This window comes from Cupressus sempervirens, chromosome 5 (genome assembly GCF_028749045.1).
Source record: "Cupressus sempervirens isolate cs-2001-9-10 chromosome 5, ASM2874904v1, whole genome shotgun sequence".
Lineage (NCBI taxonomy): Eukaryota > Viridiplantae > Streptophyta > Pinopsida > Cupressales > Cupressaceae > Cupressus > Cupressus sempervirens.
In genome coordinates this window covers 294,766,556-294,788,351 of record NC_143122.1, presented here as the reverse complement: position 1 = coordinate 294,788,351, position 21,796 = coordinate 294,766,556, and the positions used below count along the sequence as shown (strand labels likewise).

Here is a 21,796-nt window from a genome sequence, read left to right as displayed (position 1 = left end):
CAACAGAGAATGGACGCAAACCCATTGTCTGAGGGGACATCAATTCAAGTGTTTTGCATGTGCTTACCAGGTTCTTTTCTTAAGTTTTCCAATCTGACTGTTAAGCTATATTTAGGATTGGATGTTGGAAGTCGGTTATTGTATTGTTGTTGTATAATGCAATAGCGTGTTCTAAGGAGTTGTATAAGAGTTTACGGGTCTTTTATATTACTGGTTTGTAACGCATTTTTCATGCTTGAATAATGAATACTATTATGAGAAGAACAGGTTAATATCTTATGGTAAATCTTCTTATTTTCTATTGTGTTCTGCAATACATCTGCCTGTATTCAAATGTTGAATATCAATTTTAGGAAACAACCAGATAACTATCAGTTGGGTTATTTCCTATGGTTTACATTGTTGGTTTTATTTATGATACAGTTTCATGTTTTTTATGATCTAAACATTATTCTGAGGTTAATCGAGTAAATATCCGATTAGGGATATTTCAGCTAAATAGAAGCAATCAAATTCAAAGAGCACCCAAAAGGTTAAGTCATTAATCTTGGATGACAATTGGTGAGTTCATGTGGAATATGTATTGGAATTCACCGAACCTATCATGTCTTTATTTTGGCTTGCTAAAACAGGTGCACCATGCTTGGGGGATGTCCAAAATGGTATGGACATGTCCATAATGGTATCGCCATGATGTTGGAGAAAATAAAAGCAGTAATACAAAAGAAAGAGAACGTTCCTAATGAAACCTTTTTCAAAAGGGTGGAAGCGATCATTCTTTATCGTTGGGACAAGATGACCACACCATTGCACCTTCTTGCATATGCCCTATCTATGAGGTACTATAGCAATTATGTAATTTCTATCCCATGGAGAGTACCACTATATAGAGATTTTGATGTTGCTAATGTGTACAAGCGGGGAATGGTAGACTCTTTAAAGATCCAAAAGTGGAGACAAGTGTTAGGCAAGAATTTGGCTTGTTTGTCTCAAGAAAAATCATACTCCTTGTGTTGTCAAGGACCAATCCAAAATGGATGCTACTACATAATGGTGCGTCCATGGTCAAGATTATATGTGCCTCCAACCTCTTGCAGTCAAGATCCCCTCACGAGTAAGCATTTTTTGTTTTCATTTTGCCACTTGTATTGTAGAAGTTAACATTTAACATTCCTGAATTTATCTTGCATTTTTTTTTGTTGGTCATTTTAAAACATTTAAACATTCATATAATTTTATAAAATTTTGATACTAATTATCAAATTAGCATTTGAGTCCACTGCCTACCTTAGATCTTTGATCTAGTTTATTATTCATAAGGAAAAGAAGTTTTAAATTTGAAATTATTCAATGGCTTCAATATTGCGAACACCAACCAGTGAAGAATCAATAAAATTTCGGCTATATACTTTGGCAAGGAAACATTAATTAATTTATATAACCCTCTGCAGCGATTAAACCATGCAGATATGCTGAAGGTCCATTTGTTCATCAACCACCATGTATGAGTGGCAAGAATGTGGAGCCAACTGATCGAAACTGTGTAGGAGAATATCTGCGGGATGTATATAGGAGAATGGTTTCCTGAACAATTCATCCATTTCATTTGCTTAGCTTTTGATAGAATGAAAATCACAGGACATTCTTAGCAGCTGTCATTCTGGAACCAGAATGGCAATGATAATTTAGCAAGGATTATGCTGAGGAAGTTCTTGACTCATGCACTAGAGAGGAAGTTGTAGCTGGTTCAGCCTAAGGAATTCCAGCCAGTGTAGCAGAGACAAGACTACCATTTAATTTTCGAACAGCAGTTTTCAGACTCAGGCACGTTGAGATTTTGCTATCTTTCTCCTTACTTAGTGAGCTTAAGGTATAGCTAGAAATTGCTTGCATAATCTTTTATAACTGAGAAGAATTTTTAGCTTCATGAAATATGTAAAGCTTTTGCATGCAAGAAAGAACTAAGAATTTCCTGACTCTCTCGATTCTAAAAGAACTTCAATATTTTTTTTGCACCAAACTGAATTGGAAACTTGAATGGAAGAAAAGGTTTATCTTTACTGTCAAGCAAAACTCTCTTATTAAGTGACAAGTTCTGTGAAAGTCAAAATTCTGGAAACATAGGTGCAGGTTCGGACTTTAAATTCAATAGTTGTTTAAGATACTATCTAGACCATGCTATTAAAGTTCTGATGAATTCTCATAAGGAAATAATTGTGTATTGAGTACAAAATATAGCAAACCTTACAGCTGGTCGAGTATGCCTATAGACTGTCATTCATTGCATAGTGACATAGCTGAAATGTTAAATAAGATTTGCAATCTCCTTAAGGACTTAGGAGGAAAAGTACAGTGAATGTTCTCAAGATTTAATTATGTAGGCATAAGAACCACCTCTTTCAACATTAAAAGAACAAGTGGATAATTCTGCTGTTATAGACAGGGTTCGAGCTCTACCTTGAGATAAAGATACAGGAGATATCTCACCCAATATCTGCTGTCAGAATTAGAACAGTTTAAATAAGAGACTTCCTTTTAGTAGTTTCAATTTGAGAAACTGTTGCAGTGGTTTAAACTTTCTGATTTGAGAACTACTCCATGAGCACATTAGAATGGACAGAGCACAACTTGAGCAAGAGCTGAAGTGCATGTACTCTTTAGGATCAAGGATCATGATTGAGTACATGGGCTTGACAGAGTACGTTGTGCAGCTCCATGCTGAGTGGGTCACGTTTCTATAATTGGTTTAGTTTAAACAATAACAAATCAAATAAAGAATGATCAAACATTTGTATGCAAGACAAGTGTGTCAGAATGTATAGAGGACAGAAGAAAGAAAACTTTTCTTCCCCTTTGAGCTTTCCATTAGCCTATTGTGTGCTTAAGTGTGCAAGTTGGATAGGGTGAGAACTTAGATGATATGATAACATATAGAGTGAATCCTTGGCCAAGGTGCACTAACCATGTGCTACTACTTGTCAGTTCTTAAGATTCCAGATACAATCCTAGTCAAGAGTCATACTAAGATAGCATTAACTATAGGGTGTGACCAACTATAGTTGTAAGGTCTTACAACAGTTCCCACATGACTTGACATAACCAGTTACATCCCTTGTGAAGGGGTGGGCCACTTCGAGTAGGAAGTGAGCAAGGGAGATCAGTAATTGATTCAAGTTTGGGTGGATAAACACTCCAGTAATAACTCCCCACACCTCCCCCCCCCCCCATGTTGCAAAATGGAAAGAATGAAAGACAAATGTATACCAGACACTGAATGTGAATAGAAAGAATCTTTCCTTCATTTATAATTTTTCTACGACGATAACTATGTTTACATAAATAGAATACTTTTAGAAAGTTTCTTTTATTATTTTGAAAGTGTTTGTTAAATTGCTTTTCAAGTGTTTGTTAAATTGCTTTTCAAAATATATATATATATATATATATATATATATTAGCATGTTAGTGTAATTTACTTTTCAAGTCTTATTCAAGTTCGATATCATCTATAAGTTACACTAGCCGTTACTTCTTGTTATAATTTAGTGCTTGTTACAATTGTGAGGAATGTTCATTGGAGGTCCCAGGGAGATTTCAGCCAAGCATTTGTTACAATTGAGAGGAATGTCCATTGGTGGTCCCAGGTAGATTTCAGCCAAGCATATGAAGGCAAGTTTCAGACATGACAAGGTAATTTGTGCAACACAATCATTAAGTGGATAGCAAGCATACTATCACAAAAATGAGCTTTAATCAATGTAGAGCAGGCACAGTTTGGTATTTAGCAATATTCCACCAGGGATACCCCCATAGCGATATTCCACTGGAGGCCCTAGGGAGAATTCAGCAAAGCACATGAAGGCAATTTTCAGACATGATGAGGTCATTTGTGCAACACAATGTTTGTTCCCCACCAAACCATTGAGTGGATAGCAAGCATACTATCATGAAAATGAGCTTTAGTCAATGTTAAAGAAAATTTAAATTTGAAATGACAAAAATCCTATACATGTGTCAATCATTAGTGTGCGAGAAGTTTAGGTGCACCAGGAGAAGATTCAAGCAATTCCTAATTGGGCCACACCTAGGATGCTCACAGAGTTGTGTGGTACCTTATGTAACTACTATAGGAAATTCATGAAAGGATTCTTACAACTTGGAGCGGCAGTGACAGATCTCATGAAGAAGGGAGCTTTTCATTAGAATGAGACATAGCAAGCTTTTGACAAGTTGAAGGTGACTGTGAATACTTGCCCAATTCTAGCATTGCCTGATTTCTCTCAAGCCTTTGTTCTTGGGTGCAATACATTGGGGAGAGCAGTGGAGAAGTCTTGATGCAGAATCATCGTCACATTGCCTTTAAGAATGGAAAGCTCACAAGAGTTGAGCGATTATACTCAATCTACAATTAGAAGATGATATCATGCATGTTGACCAAGTGCAGATAATACCTACTTGGAGTAAGATTTGTGGCAAAGACTAACCACAATAGTTTACAGCATTCCTTAGAGTACGTAAATGAAAGGCAGCAGAAGTGGGTGAGCAAAATTCAGGCCCACAACTTTGACATTGAGTATGTGAAAGGGAAGACAAACGTGGAGGCCAATGCATTCAAGAGACCCAACATATACTCATTGTCTCAAGTGTCAAGGGATTGCTCATTTCTTGGTGGAGTATTCTAAGAACATTTTTTCCTGTCAGTATATGGATGGACAAAATCAAGATGATCTACAAAAGAAGGTGGATGATGTCAACTACAACCAGGACAAGATTTTCTTAGTGCCCAAATAGAAGACAAATGAGAAAATCTTGAGGGAGATTCATGAGTCGTCCCTAGCAAGATATCTAGGTACCTCAAGACATATAGGCAGATTCACAAGAGGTTCTCATGGAAGGGCCTCAAGAAGATATGTTGCGATATGCCAAGGAGTGCACCACTTGCCAACAGAACAAATCTAAGCATACTATCCAACAGGACCACTTCAGTCGTCACCTATTCCCAAACAAAAGGGGAAGTGCATTTCGATTGATTTCATCACCAGGCATCCCAAGATAGAGGAAAGAATTGCATCTATGTGGTGGTTGATAAGTTGACCAAGTACACTCACTTCTTTCCCATTCCTACAGAGTTTCAAGCAGTTTAAAAGCAGAGTTGTTCTTTCAAGAGATACTTTGAATTGACTATATTAAGGAATATAGTCAATAATAGAGTCAATTGTTTCCTGGGTGGTTTTTTTATGGAATTTTTCAGATTACCAAGGACTGAGTTGACTCTGAGTACTAGCTACCATCCCTAGACAAATGGTTAAACAGAGATTATGGAACAAAAGTTAAAGCGCTATTTGAGGAGCTATGTAGCAACATAGGAGAAGACATGGACCCATTGACTACAACACTACTTACCACAAGTCGATGGGCATGTTGCCTTTCAAAGTACGCTATGTTTATAAGGTTGCATCATTGGTTGATTTGATTGGGAGATAGTCGAGCACCTAGGGCTAAGAATTGGTTGCAAGAGAGTATAGATATACTTTGATCCCTCAAAGATAATCTACAGCAAGCTGAAATCAAAAAAAGAGTTTGGAGATTGGAGATTTGGTCTATCTTCATGTGCAATCCTATAGACAGTCATCCTTGAAGAGAAGTAGGGCCGAAAAGCTCAATCCTCACTTGTAATGGCCTTTTAAGTTGATATGGAGAAGAGGCGAGGTTGCTTATGACTTGAAGCTTCCAATCAGATCCACAATGCATTTCATGTCTCTTGCTTTAAGAAGACGGTCAAGCAGCATGTCAGTTTCCAATGAGCTTCTTGATGAGAGGCAAACTTGCGTTGGAGCCTGTTGAGATCATTGACTTCAAGGAGAGGAAGCTCAGGCACGCACAATCAAGGAGTACCTTGTTTGATGGAAAGATTTCTCAGTTGAGGATGTCATGTGGGCAAACAAGAAGATTTTGATGTATCCTAATTTGAAATTGCTCAAGGGCAAGCAATCTCGAGAACAGGAGATTGTCATGTCTTGTCTTTAGGCTACACCTATTTTATTTTGCTATTAGCTCTTTTGGTCCCTTGAAAGGTAATTAGCCACACTATGGAGCCCATTCAAGGGAGTGCACTAGAGTGCCACCTTGTCTTAATTAGGACATATTTCCATATTTTGATTTTAGGTGCCCACTTTTGGGACCACCGAATTTGAGTTCTTTAACACTTAGAATAGCATATTTTAAATAAACATGTTGGATGTTCATGATCATCAATTCTAGCATATTATTTCTTGTCTTAACAATTCTGATTGAGGCATTAGGATTGGAAAGCAATTTCAAAGGTAATAGAACCTCCCTAGCCTATTGGATTCTCTAGCAAGGTGAAGTCACTTCATAACCTTATTGGACTAATCAAAATAATTGTTTTATGCAAATCAACGGTGGTGCTACATTGGAGATTCATTTCATTTGCAAAGCTTCACCATCGAAATCTAGATCGCGTTCATTATCATTATGATTCCATCAAACAACAAACAGCATCATACTCTACAATTACACTGCGATGTCGTTAGCAAGCTCCATATTTGTAGAGTAAACAATAATTCCAATCCACAACTAAGACGACAACATTCACAATAGAGATCCTCTTAGCTGATCTCCATAAACAATACATTGCAAACACAATAATATCTTTTGCAATCAAAAGAAGCATTCATAGTGTGTCATTCGAGCGAACATACTTCAACCTACAGTAAACTATAATATGTAGCTCATGAATTCGCATCAACTATGGCGCCACCAAATTAGTCTCCGCATTGCATCCATCCCTTTGTGATCTACAACATTAACATTCTAAAATCCTTGCAACAAAACAATTGGTGTGTCATAACAAGCATCCCCCTTATCACCATGTTCAGTAGGATTACACAAATCCTAATTCGACATACAACAATCTACACATCCGAAGACACCTCTATGCAACACATTTTAGACTATTGATAGACTCCACCTTTGTGTTGATCGTAATTCACCATATCATCAATGATGCATCCACATCAGTTCATTCATAACCTACAATATCGTTTGTGTCGCCCTATCAAAGTTCATCTTGCATCACAACTCGACAACACTTCATTCATATCATCAAATTGGAGGTCTTGTAACCAAATAGTTTGATTGCTTTAGAAGTTTGTTCAACATATCGATTTGTATCCATGCTTTTTAACATGGATACCAATCATGGAAGACCTATCGCTCTATATCATCGGATATATATTTTGATTGCATCGACAAATCTGATTGCAACAGCATATTATTAATCTATTGATATGTAAATTGTGCCTACAAACTTGTAATGTTTTTGTGTTTTTCTATTATCAGTACTTTGGACATCTCACGAATAGGCTCCATTTCAAAGATATTTGTTTGTCCCATAGGATAACTAGTGCAAAGCATTCGAGAATAATAGTAAATGTAACTGAACACAGTATATCCGATAACTCATAATCGCTTCTTCATATGAGGACACTATTCTAAGGATTGTACAGCATATGAAGACATTCGCAACCAGCACCGAGAAACTTTAAAAGTGAACAACATAAAAGACCTTTTCGAAGGACCGAGACTCCTCAAGGGGGCCATCTTACTTATGCAGATTCACAACAAAAGAGATAGTCTGGAGAAATCACATCAAACTGATTAGGAGTTTTATGTGGGTCCCTTAGGCTTATGGCCTTGTGGATGTCATTAAAAATCTTTCATTCATTCATTCATTAATTCCAATTTCCATCAAAAGCTTTACAATGGACAACAATGACAACACAACAATGTCAACAACCATAATGATATCCATCGAATGTAGTACATAACATATATAAGGGTCAAAGGGACGCTAGTACCAACCATCGTGACCATTCCCAACTACCTACCCTTCAACAACTAACAACTACTAATAATATGTAATTACCCGACAACATCATGCCCCCAAAAAAGAAATTAATCCAGATAACACACAACAAAATGGGAATAAAATAACTATGCAACTATACAAAAGAAGAAAATCAAGGCTAAGTTAGTTGAGAGAGCCTCCCTAATGAAGAGGGTGTTGGCAATAGTGACGATGTTGCGAGTCGATCTCTCAACTCATACACGCAATCTGTCTTCAACTATTGGATGAGCTTAGCCAACATCTACTGCTCCATAGCAGTTTGCATCATAAAAGTTGCTTCAAGAACCTTCTTATCCTTCTTTTCAGTTGCCTCCAAAGCACTAGCCAAGTGGGTCTCTATCATGGCTCTCTCTACTCACTATTCCTCCAACTACATTGCCATAGCAGCCTTCTCTCTCCATTCCACCTCCAACTAAGCTACCAAAACTACCCTCTCAATTGTCCATGCAGCTCTCTCCAAGGCCAACTTATCTCAACAGTACTCGTTAATCTCTTGGGGACCATTGGCTAACTCCTCCCTACTGTCACTGTTGCCACCCGCTAGGCCTCAGCTCCAAATGCAATGTGTTGAGTCGTCCTCAACTCATAGTAGCCCTACCTCAAGACCTGCTCCATCTTTTGCAATAAAGACTGAATATGATTCTCCCCACTTTGCAAATGGCCCCAAGCCTCTGGAAGACCCCAACTCTCCAACATATCTAAATTCTCCATGGCTGGCCACCCTTGGGACTAAAAGAAGCCGTAGAAACCCTGAGTGCACCCCGTCCTAACAAACTTCAATAACTCCTCCACCTATTGATCAATTACTGCCTAACACTGTACCTGAGTCAAGGCCATTGTCCGATAGGTGAACTCTCAATTATCTGACCACCAGTAAAATCTCCACCAACTATCAGAGAGGTGAACTCTCCACCAATTGTCCGATAGGTGAACTCTCTTCCTCCAAGTCCACAATATCTTATGGTGTATGGCATCGCAAAGATAGGATGTTTGTTCCAAAAAGGCCCATAGGTGTAAGTTAGAAGCAGCTGAGCCAAGTGCTCACATCCGGCACCATCTGTACCCTCATCCATATTGGTTGCTCCACCAGCTCTGTCCCTACCACTTCGCTCAGTCACCTCAACCACCTCACTCGACATCTCCTATTGTACCAACGCCCTTGTAGCATCAACTATCTCAGTTGGCTAGCCACTCAACTGTGTCTATGGAAGACTCGACCACTACTAGCTTTCAATTGCACTCAAAGCAGCAATTGGACGCTTCAAACAACAAAGTAATTAGGGAAGGAATAGAGGCTCACTTTCTTGAAGGAAAGGCCCCACATTCTCAATATTCTGAAATTCTTAAAAGGGAAGAGATTTTTTGGCGACAAAAAACTAGACAAAATTCGCTCAAGGAAGGAGATTGTAATACAAAAAAAAAAACACAATTTAGTGAATGCTAGAAGGTTGATTAACAAGATCAATTCAATCAAGAATTCAAATGGTCAATGGATTTAGGACAACATGGAAATCAAGAAGGAAGTGATCTCTTATCTATGGATGACAATGACTACTTGGAGCCAAATGAAGATATTCTTAATATTCCCAAGTTGATGTCAGAGGCTCAAAATAATATGCTTGAGGAACTAATCACTTTAAAGGAAGTGATAAAAGCCCTCTTTTCCATGGATCGTGAGAAGGCCCTAGGACCTAATGGTTTCCTGGTTGTCTTCTTCCACAAATTTTGGGACTTAAGATGACTTACATGCAATTTTAGAGGAATCAACAAAAGTCAGCTACATCTTGAAAGACTATAAATAACACAAATAGCTTTAATTCCCACAAAAAAAAGATTCAGTCCTTTGATGGCTTCAAACCAATTTCTTTGAGCAACATAGTGTACAAAGTTAGTTCTAAAGTTGCTACAAAGAGGCTTAAGAAGACTTTGGGGTCAATCATTTCAGAGGAGCAAAGCGGTGTCACCACCAATGGATCTATTGTGGAAGGAATAATTATAGCCCATGAGGCTATCCCCTCAATCAAAACAACCAGAATGGAAAAAATATTTGTGAAATTATAAATTATGAGGGCTTATGACTGAGTGGATAGATCATATAGATCATTCTTGTTGAAAGCCTTGGAGTTCTTTTGCTTTTGGCCAAAATGGATTTCATTGATCCAGAACTGCATCAACACCCCATGTTTCTTTATTCTTGTCAATCGTAGCCCCCAAAGGTACCTTTTAGCATCAAGGGGACTGAGACAAGGTGATCCTTTATCACTTTTCTCTTTATCATAATGAAGGTTCTGGGCAGGCTCATAACTACAAAGAGAAATGTGGGGCTCTTAAAATCTGTGAAAGTGGCAAGGGGGGTTGAACCTATTTCCTACCTCCAATTCACAGATGACACTTTCTTAATGGGGAAGGCTTCTTTGAAAGAAGCAAGCATTATGAGAGTTGCTCTTGAATGTTACAGTAGCGCTTCTGGGAAGAAGATTAACTGGAAGAAGTCTCCAACACTGGAAAAAGGCAAGAAAATCTCGAGAATCTTTGACATCAAATCAGGTTCATTGCCTGGGAAATTTTAGGGATACCTCTGTTTGTTGGCTCTTGTAAGTCAAATGTATGGAGCAGATTGTTGGATAATTGTATTTGTATGGAGGAGATTGTTGGAAAACTATATTGGCAAGATGGAAAGATGGAAGAGTAAATGGCTCACTTGTACTATTACAATAATAGATACGTCATCTATCATTAGTTAATGGTTATCTATTGTAAATATCTAATAAGCTTTAGTTTGCTTTCGTTTTTTGCTTTCTCTAGAATAGAATATTTCTATTCTTTATGATCGTTTCCTAAGGAAACATCGTCTCATTCTTTTGTATAAATTGACCTTTTGGTCTCTGTTAATCTCAAGCAAGTATTTACCAATTACTTCATAGTATAGTATCAGAGCCAATACTTATAATTTCTTTCGAAGTTATTCGCTAAGTTTTTTTGAAATCATTTCTGCAACTTTCTCTACAACTTGTTTAGGGTTTTAGTTTTGAGAAATCCCACTATGATAAAAATCGCATTTTTTTGAGAAATCTGCCTAAACCAAAATCGGTTTTCCTTGTGCTGCAATCTGGTCTTCAACTGTGAATTTCTACCATCATTTCTTAGCAAGAATGTGCCCTTTTTTGTTTGCTACAGACATCCCAACAAGCTCATGCACAGTCTCCGCCTAAAGTCGTGAGTTTTTTTGGGCATTTTTTGTAGTTGTTTTTTGTAGACAAGGTTTGGCTCTTTCGCGCACCTGCAACAGCGAAATCGTGCCTTTTTTTGCTCATACTCTCTCTTACACAGACGTCTCTAGTTGAGGGTCTCTTTCTGGAACAAAAACCAACCATCTGTTTCAAGAAAACCACCATTCTTTCTGCAAATCCAACCTTCTAATCCGTCGGCTAGGGTTTTGCATGAAACCCTATATTTTGAGCTTGGAAATTATTTTTGTTTGCAAATTCTTGGTGGGTTTTTCGAGAGCTCAATTGGGTTGTCGTCCATTTTTTTGGGTGCCTCGATTTTTGTGACTCAATTTTCAAGTCAGCGGATCAAAAACCGATAGTATATTCCTTCTGAGTTTTTTCAGCTCTCTTCTAGGTCACTCTCTGATTCTTCTGGGTATTCCGTATTTTTGCCTCAAAGAATGTGCCTTCACACATTTTCACAGTTTTTCATTGAAAAATGTGACATGGCATCTCTGACAAATATTCTGCTCAAGCATAACTCCAAATTCAATGATCGCAATTATGACACCTGGAAGCAGCAAATCATAGCTATTTTTGAATATAGAAACACCGATCAACTTGTTATGGGTGTTACGAAATGTCCGACTTCTCCGAGTCCTGATCAAGATACATGGGATCTGAATAATCAAGAGGCAGTGATGCTTCTCAAATTATCCGTGGCTAATGATCAGCTTTCTCGGATTCCATCCGGCAAGACAGCAAACGAGATCTCGACACATCTCAAAGGTCTTCATGAGACTTCTGACAAAAGCAAAGCCTTCTTTCTTAAAAACACTTTGTTTTCTATTGTCATGGATGAGCGCACCTCGCTCCAAGAACACTTGAATCAGCTTCAAGAAATCCGTGATCAATTACTTGCCATCAGTCGCAAGATGGAGGAAGAGGATATTGTGGTTATCACTCTTCGGAGTTAACCAAAACCCTATGAGCATTTTATCGAGACTCTCAACATCACATCTTCTGGTGTTGATTTGAAGTTCACTAATCTCTGCACGCTGCTGCTTTAGCAAGATCGATGAAAACAACAATTCGGTAGTAGCTCCAGTTCCACCTCCACAGAGCAAGCCTTTGCTGCAAAATCCTTTCAAAAACATAAAAGCAAGTTTCAACAGCCATCTCAGCAAAAGTCTTATGCTCAAGCATCAGATGGTTCCAAAAAGAAGAACATTCCATGCAACTACTGCCACAAGTTTGGACACATGCAGCGCTTAGCTGCACAGTCTAAGCAATCAGGTTCGCAGCCGAAAGCGAACAGTGCAGAGCACACTGAGCAAGCGGAATCTGCCTTTTATGCCTTCATGGCTAAAAGACCTACAAATCATGTGAAATCATCTACTTGGTACATTGATTTAGGTGCCTCTCGTCATTTCACTCACCACAGGGACTAGTTTATTAACTACCAACCTTATTTAGACTCTGTTATTTTTGGTGGCGGAGAAGAGTACACAGTTGTCGATAAAGGCAACATTCAGATTCAGTCTATTGAGAGGAATCTCATATTCCTTGATGTGTACTACGTTCTAGGGATGGAACTAAATCTACTCTCAATCAGTTAGCTACTGTGACATTCTCCACACTTGGCAGTCACCTTCAATTCACATCAGTGCACCATCACTGATCGAGCGACTAAGTCTACTGTTGCAGTGGGTCTTGAGGATCATGGTCTTTTTGAACTTACTGATTCTAGTGATTCTTAGGACTTAGCTATGGCTGCTCGGCGATCTTCTGTCAACACACTTTGGCATCAGTGATATGGGCACTTAAATGTGCATTATCTCTCACAGCTTGCTCGAGATGAGCTTGTTCTGATTTAGATTCAACAACTTGGAGTTTGTGACGCATGCCAAGCTGGGAAGCAACATCGCACACCTTTCACCAATAGCGATTCATGGCAAGCTTCTCAGGTACTTCAGCTTGTTCATGTCGATATCTACAACCCTATGGACACTCCTATTCTTGGGTCCAGGTATTTTCTATTGTTTGTTGATGATTTCAATAGAAAAAAGTGGGTGTATTTCCTTAAAAAGAAATTAGATGCATTTCCTGTATTTCAGAAGTTTAAAACTTTAGTTGAAAAAGAGTCTAGGAAATCTATTATTACCCTTAGATCAGACAATGGGTGGGAATTTTGTTCTAATGCTTTCTCCAGCTTCTTGGATACACATGGCATCAAACACCAATTAACCACACCCCACACGCCACAACAAGACAGTGTAGTTGAACGTCGGAACAAGACAATCAACGAGATGGCTCATTCCATGCTCGAACACAAGCATGTTCCGAAGCAGTTTTGGGCAGAAGCAGTTAACACTGCAGTTTATCTGTTGAACCGGTCACCCACAGTGGTGGTCAAAGGTAAAACTCTGGAAGAGGCTTGGTCAGGTTGCAAGCCCAGAATCAGTCACCTGAAGGTTTTTGACTCCCTTGCTTTTGTTTGGATCCCTGATGCATCACGCACCAAGTTGGATGCCAAGAGTCAGAAACCCACGCTTGTTGGATATAGCAGTCTTCACAAAACCTATCGCCTGATTGATGTTGAGACATCTTGTCTGATCTACAGTCGAGATGTAGTCTTTGATGAGCAACGAGGACCATTCATGCCTGTTTCTCTTGTTCCTGATCCAGCAGACCAACCTATGATGGCTCATGATTTGGGAGTTTGGCTTCCATTAGGTCCACCTGATGAGAGGTCTCTAGTAGCTCCTACAACACCAGTTATACCAGTGATACCTGTACAGACACCTCTGGCTTCTCCTGCAGGATCACCTCGTTTTGTAGATGCTTCACCTAAGTTTGATCCAGATTCTTCTGATGAAGATCCTGCTGATCAAGCATCTCCTAGTCCTAATGTTGGTCATTCTCCTATCCGGCCTAAGTGGTGGGCTAAGACACTGATCTTCATGATGATGAGCTCATTGATGGGAGAATTGCTCGGAAAAAGAGCAAAACTACAGATTCTGTTAACTTTGCTCTCATGGCCAACATTCACAATGTGTTTGAACCTCAAACATATTTCGAAGCTAAAGGAATTCCAAAGTGGGAACAGGCCAAAACATCTAAACACCAGAGCCTGCTGAAGAACAACACTTGGATCCTTTCTGATCTTCCACCAAGGAAGAAACCCATTGGCTACAAATTGGTCTACAAAATCAAATACAAATCGGATGGTACTTTGGATAAATACAAAGCTCGTTTAATGGCAAAGGGCTTTTCTCAGCGTTAGGGCATTGATTATGAGGAGACCTTTGCTCCTACTGCAAAGATCAGCACCATCAGATTAGTCCTAGCCATAGCAGCACAGTTTCGCTGGAAGGTCCATCAGATGGACGTCAAGAGTGCTTTCTTGAATAGTGATTTCCATGAAGAGGTCTACATGACATAGCCTCCTAGTTTCAAGGTTGCTGGTAAAGACCATCAGGTTCTCAGATTGGTAAAAACTCTCTATGATTTGAAGCAGGCCCCTCGGGCATGGTACATAAAAATTGATAAGTACCTCAGTGATCAAGGCTTCAAGAGGAATTCTTCAGACTCAAATCTGTACATCAAGACTACTGACAGTGACATTATCCTTCTGGTTATTTATATGGATGATCTGATCATCACTGGCAGTTTGGCATCTTTGATTCAAGGAATCAAACAGAATCTATGTCAATCTTTTGATATGACTGACCTTGGGCTCATGCATTATTGCCTAGGTGTTGAAGTTTGGCAATAGTCTTCTGGTATATTCATCTGTCAATACAAATATGCCAAGGCCCTGTTAGACAAATTCCGTATGCAAGATTGCAAACCTGCATCTACACCCATGGAGAAAGGTCTCAAGTTATCCGAAAAGTCTGATTCTCCTTCCATTGATGATACTATATACAGGCATCTAGTAGGCAACCTCATCTACCTCTCTGCTACTAGGCCTGATATCAGCTTCACAATCAACTATATTTCATGCTTTATGACAGCTCCTAAGGCTGATCATTGGATGGCAGCAAAGCATGTGCTTCATTATGTGAAGGGCACTTCAGATTATGGACTTTTATACTCTCGAAATTCTAATCCTAAACTCAATAAGTTCACAGATTCAAATTGGGCAAGCTCTGTTGATAAAAAGTCAACGTCTGGATATGTGTTCAGTTTGGGATCCGGTGCAGTCACATGGACAAGTAAGAAGCAATAGGCAGTTTCTCGCTCTTCTACACAGGTCGAATATAGAGGGACTACTAAGGTAGGATGTGAAGCTGTTTGGCTTCGTTGGCTGCTTGGTGATATGCAGATGTCACCAATAGGACCGACTACTCTCTTTGTTGATAACGAAGGCGTTATCAAGTTAGCACGAAATCCAGTCTTCCATGAACAAACCGAGCATGTGGATGTTCACTGTCATTACATACGACAACTAGTTGAAGACGGGACTATAGATTTGCAATATGTTCCTACCACAAATCAGACTGCAAACATTTTCACCAAGCCTCTTGGTCCTGATAAGTTTGTCAAATTCAAAGGACAGCTTGGTGTGTTAGATAGATAAACCGTTACGGGAGGGTATTATAATAATAGATAAGTCGTCTATTATTAGTTAATGGTTATCTATTGTAAATATCTAATACGCTTTAGTTTGCTTTCATTTTTTGCTTTCTTTAGAATAGAATGTTTCTATTCTTTACAATCGTTTCCTAACGAAACATCATCTCATTCTTTTGTATAAATTGACCTTTCAGTCTCTGTTAATATCAAGCAAGTATTTACCAATTACTTTGTAATATGTACTGGCTAGATTTAAATACTGAAATCGGTCATTTCAGCGATTACTATTTTCTGCATGATGTGCCTGAAAAGTCCTTCTAAAGTGGTCAGAATTATTAAACACAGAAATGCGAAGTTCCCACTTTTGGCCTGCGATAAAATTTGTCAACCAAAGACAGCAGGGTGTGCAAGTTTGGGGAACTGGAAAACGGGATGAACTTATTTGGAACATGTACAGAAATCCCAATCAGAATTGGGTTAAAATTTTGCAAGTAAAGTACTTGGACAGCTCAGCAAGGGAGAGAATTTTTAGCATTCAAGACTCAATCGAAGGGTTTGATATCTGGGATTTTATGCTGTCATGTCATCCACTAATAATTTTGCACATTTTTTGGATGCTTGGAGATGGTAAAGTGGCATATTTTTGGGAAGATTCTTGGGATGGGTTGGAGATCCTTCGAACAGATGCAAATTTCAACCTCATGAAGCAAGTCAGTAAGGATCAACAGAGATCAAAGGTTGCTGATTTTTTGAAATCTTCTCGAGTGGATGGAAGAATTAAAAGAGAATTAAAATCAGTAAAGGAACTTGGTCTGAACAAAGGTAATGCTGCTCTTTTAAAAGATATTTTCTTGTGATATTGCTATCAGGATTTAACTGTGTGATTTTGAGTCAAACTCATTGACCCATGTTTCATGAGTAGCAATTCAACATGAATCCATCTCTCATCAGAATAAATGGAACACCTAGCACTTATTGCATCTAGGTGATGCTCACAAGGGTGAAGCACCGGGACTTCCCAAGAGGTCACCCATCCCAGTACTGCTCCAACCTGAGCGCACTTAACTACGCAGTTTCCTCCATGGTTAGACCCAAAGCTTGCAACCCCATTTGCAAAACCTTCACCAAGTGTTGTGCCTTATGAACCATTCATAAGACAACCAACAGGAGAACCAGATAATATCATTTTCTGTGGTTCTCAACGAGGTAATTATTCAGTTGAAATAGGTTATTAAATTTTAGAGGTAGGTTTAACAAATGAAGGATGATCATCCACTCTTTGACGGAATAAGCATTGTCTACCCAAGCCCGAATCTTTCTCATGGTTGGCCTTGCAAAGAAGGAATCTCAATGGGTAAAGATTGAAGAAGATTAAGCCCTTTTAGGTGTGTCTTACGTAACAAGAATGAAGAAACTCTGAACTTACTGTTACTTCATTGTGAATTCACTCAGAAGTGCTGGAGAGTTGTAACAGGAAAGTTGGGTTGGTAACGTCCTTTGCTTGGAACACTGTTGAATGCTTCCAAAGTTGGCTTTGGATCCACAAGGCGACTACTTTCTCTGGTATCTGGCAAGTAAGTCCCTCCTCGGCAATTTGGGAAGTTTGGAAAGAGTGGAGCGCCCACATATTCCAAGAAAACCAGAACCCTGAAGAGCATTTTGGTGACAATTGACAGGGCCACATCAGAACTGATAAGCATAGCGGCCACACAAATAAACCCAACTAAAATACCGTTTGGTCTTGTTTACAGGACTAAACTATGCAGTTGAAAACTGATTAAACATCATACGAGCTCTGCTCCTTTCAATATTGTTCCATTTGTTAATCTCTTGTTTTTCTTTTTTCTTTTTTTTCTTTTTAACTTTTTTGTCATTCTTTTATAACTTCTGTAACTGTTTTTTTTGCCAGTTCAACTAGCGTGTTTTTCAAAAATGTGTTTGGGTCACCATTATCCTGTCTGTTTTCTAAATTGATTACACATGTCTTTTCGGTTTTAACGGCGATGCTTTTACCGTCGGATAATTAAGATACCCTCAGCTTGGCTCCTACTACTCTGTTTAAAATACTGATCGGGTAGATTTTTACAACTCATTTAGAGAATCTAGAAAAGGAAGCTTATTTGGCATTATTGTAAGCTGACTTGTTTTCCAAAGTGAACCCTAGGCCAAGCCCAGACTTCTTTACTTTTAAAAATTTATCAAAGTTCCCGGAACCAAGGTTTTCTGCCTGATTTTTCTATCAGAATTACAAAATCCACTTCAAACCGGAGGATTCCTCCTCCACTCCCTGCGTCCAAAACCTACTATGATCCTTTTAAAGCTTGAATTTTTTCCATCGCGATAAGAAATTATGATTCGGACATGAATACTTACCACAGGGTTATAAAGCTGAAAATTGAAGCTAAGAACATAAATACTTACCTCAGCTAAACCGTCGCCTTGGGCTTGAAATTGTTTTGATAACGCCAAATTCTGCTCTGAATCATGAGGAGGTTGAGGGTGTGAAGAAGCCAGAGACTCAAGTTGTGCTTCGTTTTCATCTTCGAAAGGGAGATTTGATGGGCGCGGGGGCAGCGGGCGTGAGCGCTTCTTGTTTTTGTTCCATAACATCTGCATCGTTCGAAATGTCAGGAATGGAAAGATCGTAGAAATAAAATCGTAGGAGAAATATAAAAAAGATTTCTCTTTGGTTTTCCAAAGGTGCACAATTTTTTATAACGTTAGAATTTCCGAAGTTCTATAGGGCCCGTTTGGTGGCTGGAATACAACTGGAATAAAAATAGGAAATTAGAATATGATTTGTATTCTTTGTTTGGTGCGTGGAATAGGAATAGGAAATAGGAATACGTACTCTCATTTTAGCCCCAAAATGAGCTTTTGTCCATTCTAAAAAATACCTGTAATTTGAATTGATATTCCTGCATTCATTTTAACTTTTTCAAATTTGATTAAATTTTCAAATCCGCTTTGACCTGGGGTGAGCGCTGGAACTTTGTTTTCAATATTTTCAAATATTTCAGCAATTTTTCAATGGCACCAATTGCATCTTCAGAAATATTTTCAAATGGTGCCGATTGCAAGTTAACCCTATTCCAATTTAAGCTTGCATAACCAAACAAGGGATAAACAAGATTGGATTGCATTTTTCCATTCCTATTCTTCATTCTCCATTCTCATTCAAATTTTCTATTCTAATTCTCAATTCCTATGCTTGCAACCAAACGGGCCCTAATTTGCTTTGCTTTATTTTATTTTTCTATCACTGAAGTTTTATGTATCTTCTATACCTGCTTTTTTATTAGATCTATGCTCTATAGAGTTTTTGGCACAGGAACTGTTTAGGAGACGGGATGTGTTTCATATTCAAGGGACGAGGCCTTACAGATGGCGATTAAAAATATAACTGATTTTTTCTATGTATAAAACAATTCGAATATGCGTAACATAACATTAATAATAAATCATTCAGCATAGACATTTAAAATGGAAAAGCTCAATAGATTGATACAATGTACATGTAACATAACAAATTGAAATCAACAAAATTAAAATACTATGTATATTCATAATTGATTACGATATATATGTCATTCATATCACAGAAATGTCTAAAGGCTCAAAGTATCATACATGAATCAAATGATATAAATAGTAATCTAATTTAAATACTAATAAGAAATGTCTCATGTCTATAAAAATCATGATTCAAGAATCGTGGTTCAAAATCAATAATGTATCTACAAATGTGAAATAATATATGTCATTGTCAAGTATATGATTATCCTTTACAAATCTAAATCTAAGTCTAAATCTAAATCAACATCAGCATCTTATATGCAGAGGGTTCTCATCCAATGGAACTCTAACCAATCTTGGAGATGTGTCATCCTCCTCAACCTACATGGCATCCTCGAGATGAACATCCCAACGTAATGTTGGACTCTGACGATACTAGGGAGTTTGATATCCTATAGGTGCAATACATTGTGAATAGTCACTAACTTCTCCTATCATTCAGATGTAAGGTTGATCCTCTTAAATGATTGGATGAAGTTATATGTGGACCAATTCCTCTCTACAACAGAGGAACTTGTGACTTGTGAAAGAAGATAGATGGCAAAAACTCTCAACTTAGGCGAATCTCTACCATGCCACGTCCACCATCTAATAGGGTCCCTTTAAGCTAATGGAGCTCTATTTGTCTTGGCCTTAAGCCAACCAAATATTGTACCATGAAGATTGGCTAAGTCAAGCCACTGCTCCTAAAGAATACTAGCATCTCTATCATTATGCATTTTTGTAAGGGCCTTGAAGAAGTCATCCTTCACCTATGTTGAACAAATAAAATATATATTAAATTAGTAAAATTACCAAATGTCTACTAAATAAATAATAAATCATGGTTAATGATAGCAATAGCATTTAAAATTAAAAGTGAAAACTTAAAGCTTGCTTCCTATAGGTGCACTTTCAGTACACCATTTTTAAACTTTAAAATTCACTTCCCATGAAAAGAAATTCCCTTAATGTGTTCTCTGATTTTACTAATGTGATCTCATGAAGTCGAATTGGTTTGAAGATCCAAAATGTAAAATTCCAAATTCTTCATGTTTGAGGAGTTCATAATTCAAAGATTAGACTCACGGCTTAAATTACCAGAATTAATGCAAGTTCCAAGATCAAGGGTGTTTGATATTAGGTTTCAATCAAAGGCTTCTAGATTTGACGATCAAAGAATAATGACTATGGATATGTATTCAAATTTCACTTATAACAGAGAAAATGGAAAATGAACTCTGAAGGTAAAATTTTGCCAGTAGAGAAGTAAAAGTGCATATTCCCGTTGGGATCCTTCAATGAAAAATGTACATTGCAAGCTTTCCCAAAGTTCAAATAATGCAGATTCAGGTTCAATTCCTTCTCAAGATATGATCATTGCAGTTCACAATTTCAAGAGTATAGTTTTGCCAGTTCAAGAGTATAGTTTCTAAAACAAGTTTGGATATACAGTTAAAGAGGGAATGATGTTTTTGAAGTAAAAGTTATCTCTCAATGAGCCGGTCCCTGAGATGATATGGTCTCTTTTCTCAATGTCAAAATTTAGATAAGCCATGTTATACTCATTTGTGAAAATGTCCATGCTCACTATAATCAAGGGCATCGAATACATTATGAAGATGTCGAGCACATCTTTCCAGCACAGTTTGACATGGAGGCATAACCGAATTCTTGGACTTTAGACATAAAAGATAATGTTAACAATGAAGGTACTCACATCCACCCTCGATTTTTTAGTGAGAAAACATAAGGATTGGGTCAATAGTTGAAATTGGTAAAATTAATTCTCCTCATAACTTTGCGGATCCTACTGCCAGTAATCACGCTCAAAGAGACACACCCATGGCTAGCGAAGGCATGAGAGCCATAAAGATATAAAGGTTGTAGTAAATGGGAAAGGGTCAAAATGTTTGACCATATGCAAAACCTACACTTAAATCTGGCATTTAAAATAGCAAATAAAATGACTCAAGCATAGAGAGGTTACCTTGGCAGAAAATGCACTCACATGCTCATTTTCCGCAAGGAGAAGCTATTTACTCATTTTTCACAAGGAGAAGCTCTTTGTTCATTTTTCGCCAAAGAGAAGACCATGCAGGTGTACTCCACAATATGCTAGTTGAAATACACAACCATTGGAAATGTGCAGAGGCTATGAGAATAAAATGCTAGGTGTGCCAACAATTGATATGGATAATGTCTATCTTCACTTCAAGGGTGATGAGCCGCAGGTAAAAGTGGACAAGCTAGCCTCAACTAAGACACCGCTTCCTTATGATTACTATTATTTGGATTATCGCAAGCCAAAGGAGATCGAGATCCAATGTTTTGACTTCATTCTTTGTCTTGCGCAAGTTTCTGTTTTGTTACACTAATGTCTGAGAGAATATACTCGCAACCAGTGAAGACATGGATGAATCGAAAAACTCCCATCGAATCTTGTTTTGAGGTGAGGATGATTCATGTATGAGCGACATAAAGGAGTCGCTCAAAGTGTTCGACTAAATGCCTATAATCT

At 38.2% G+C, this 21,796-nt stretch overlaps 1 protein-coding gene across 4 annotated transcripts in view; it reads right to left on the bottom strand.

Annotated features, from left to right (window-relative positions):
- The window catches only part of LOC149555736 (Tetratricopeptide repeat (TPR)-like superfamily protein), a 93,098-nt gene extending 74,655 nt beyond the window's left edge, over positions 1-18,443 (bottom strand). The window contains exon 1 of one of the 4 annotated variants that reach the window (XM_089829882.1): positions 18,142-18,443. In XM_089829882.1, coding sequence (XP_089686008.1) covers positions 18,142-18,336 — 195 coding nt within the window. In that variant the 5' untranslated portion in view covers positions 18,337-18,443. The remainder of the gene's footprint in view (positions 1-18,141) is intronic. The other 3 variants (XM_089829884.1, XM_089829880.1, XM_089829881.1) reach the window with 3 other exon arrangements.
- Positions 18,444-21,796: the final 3,353 nt, after the last annotated feature.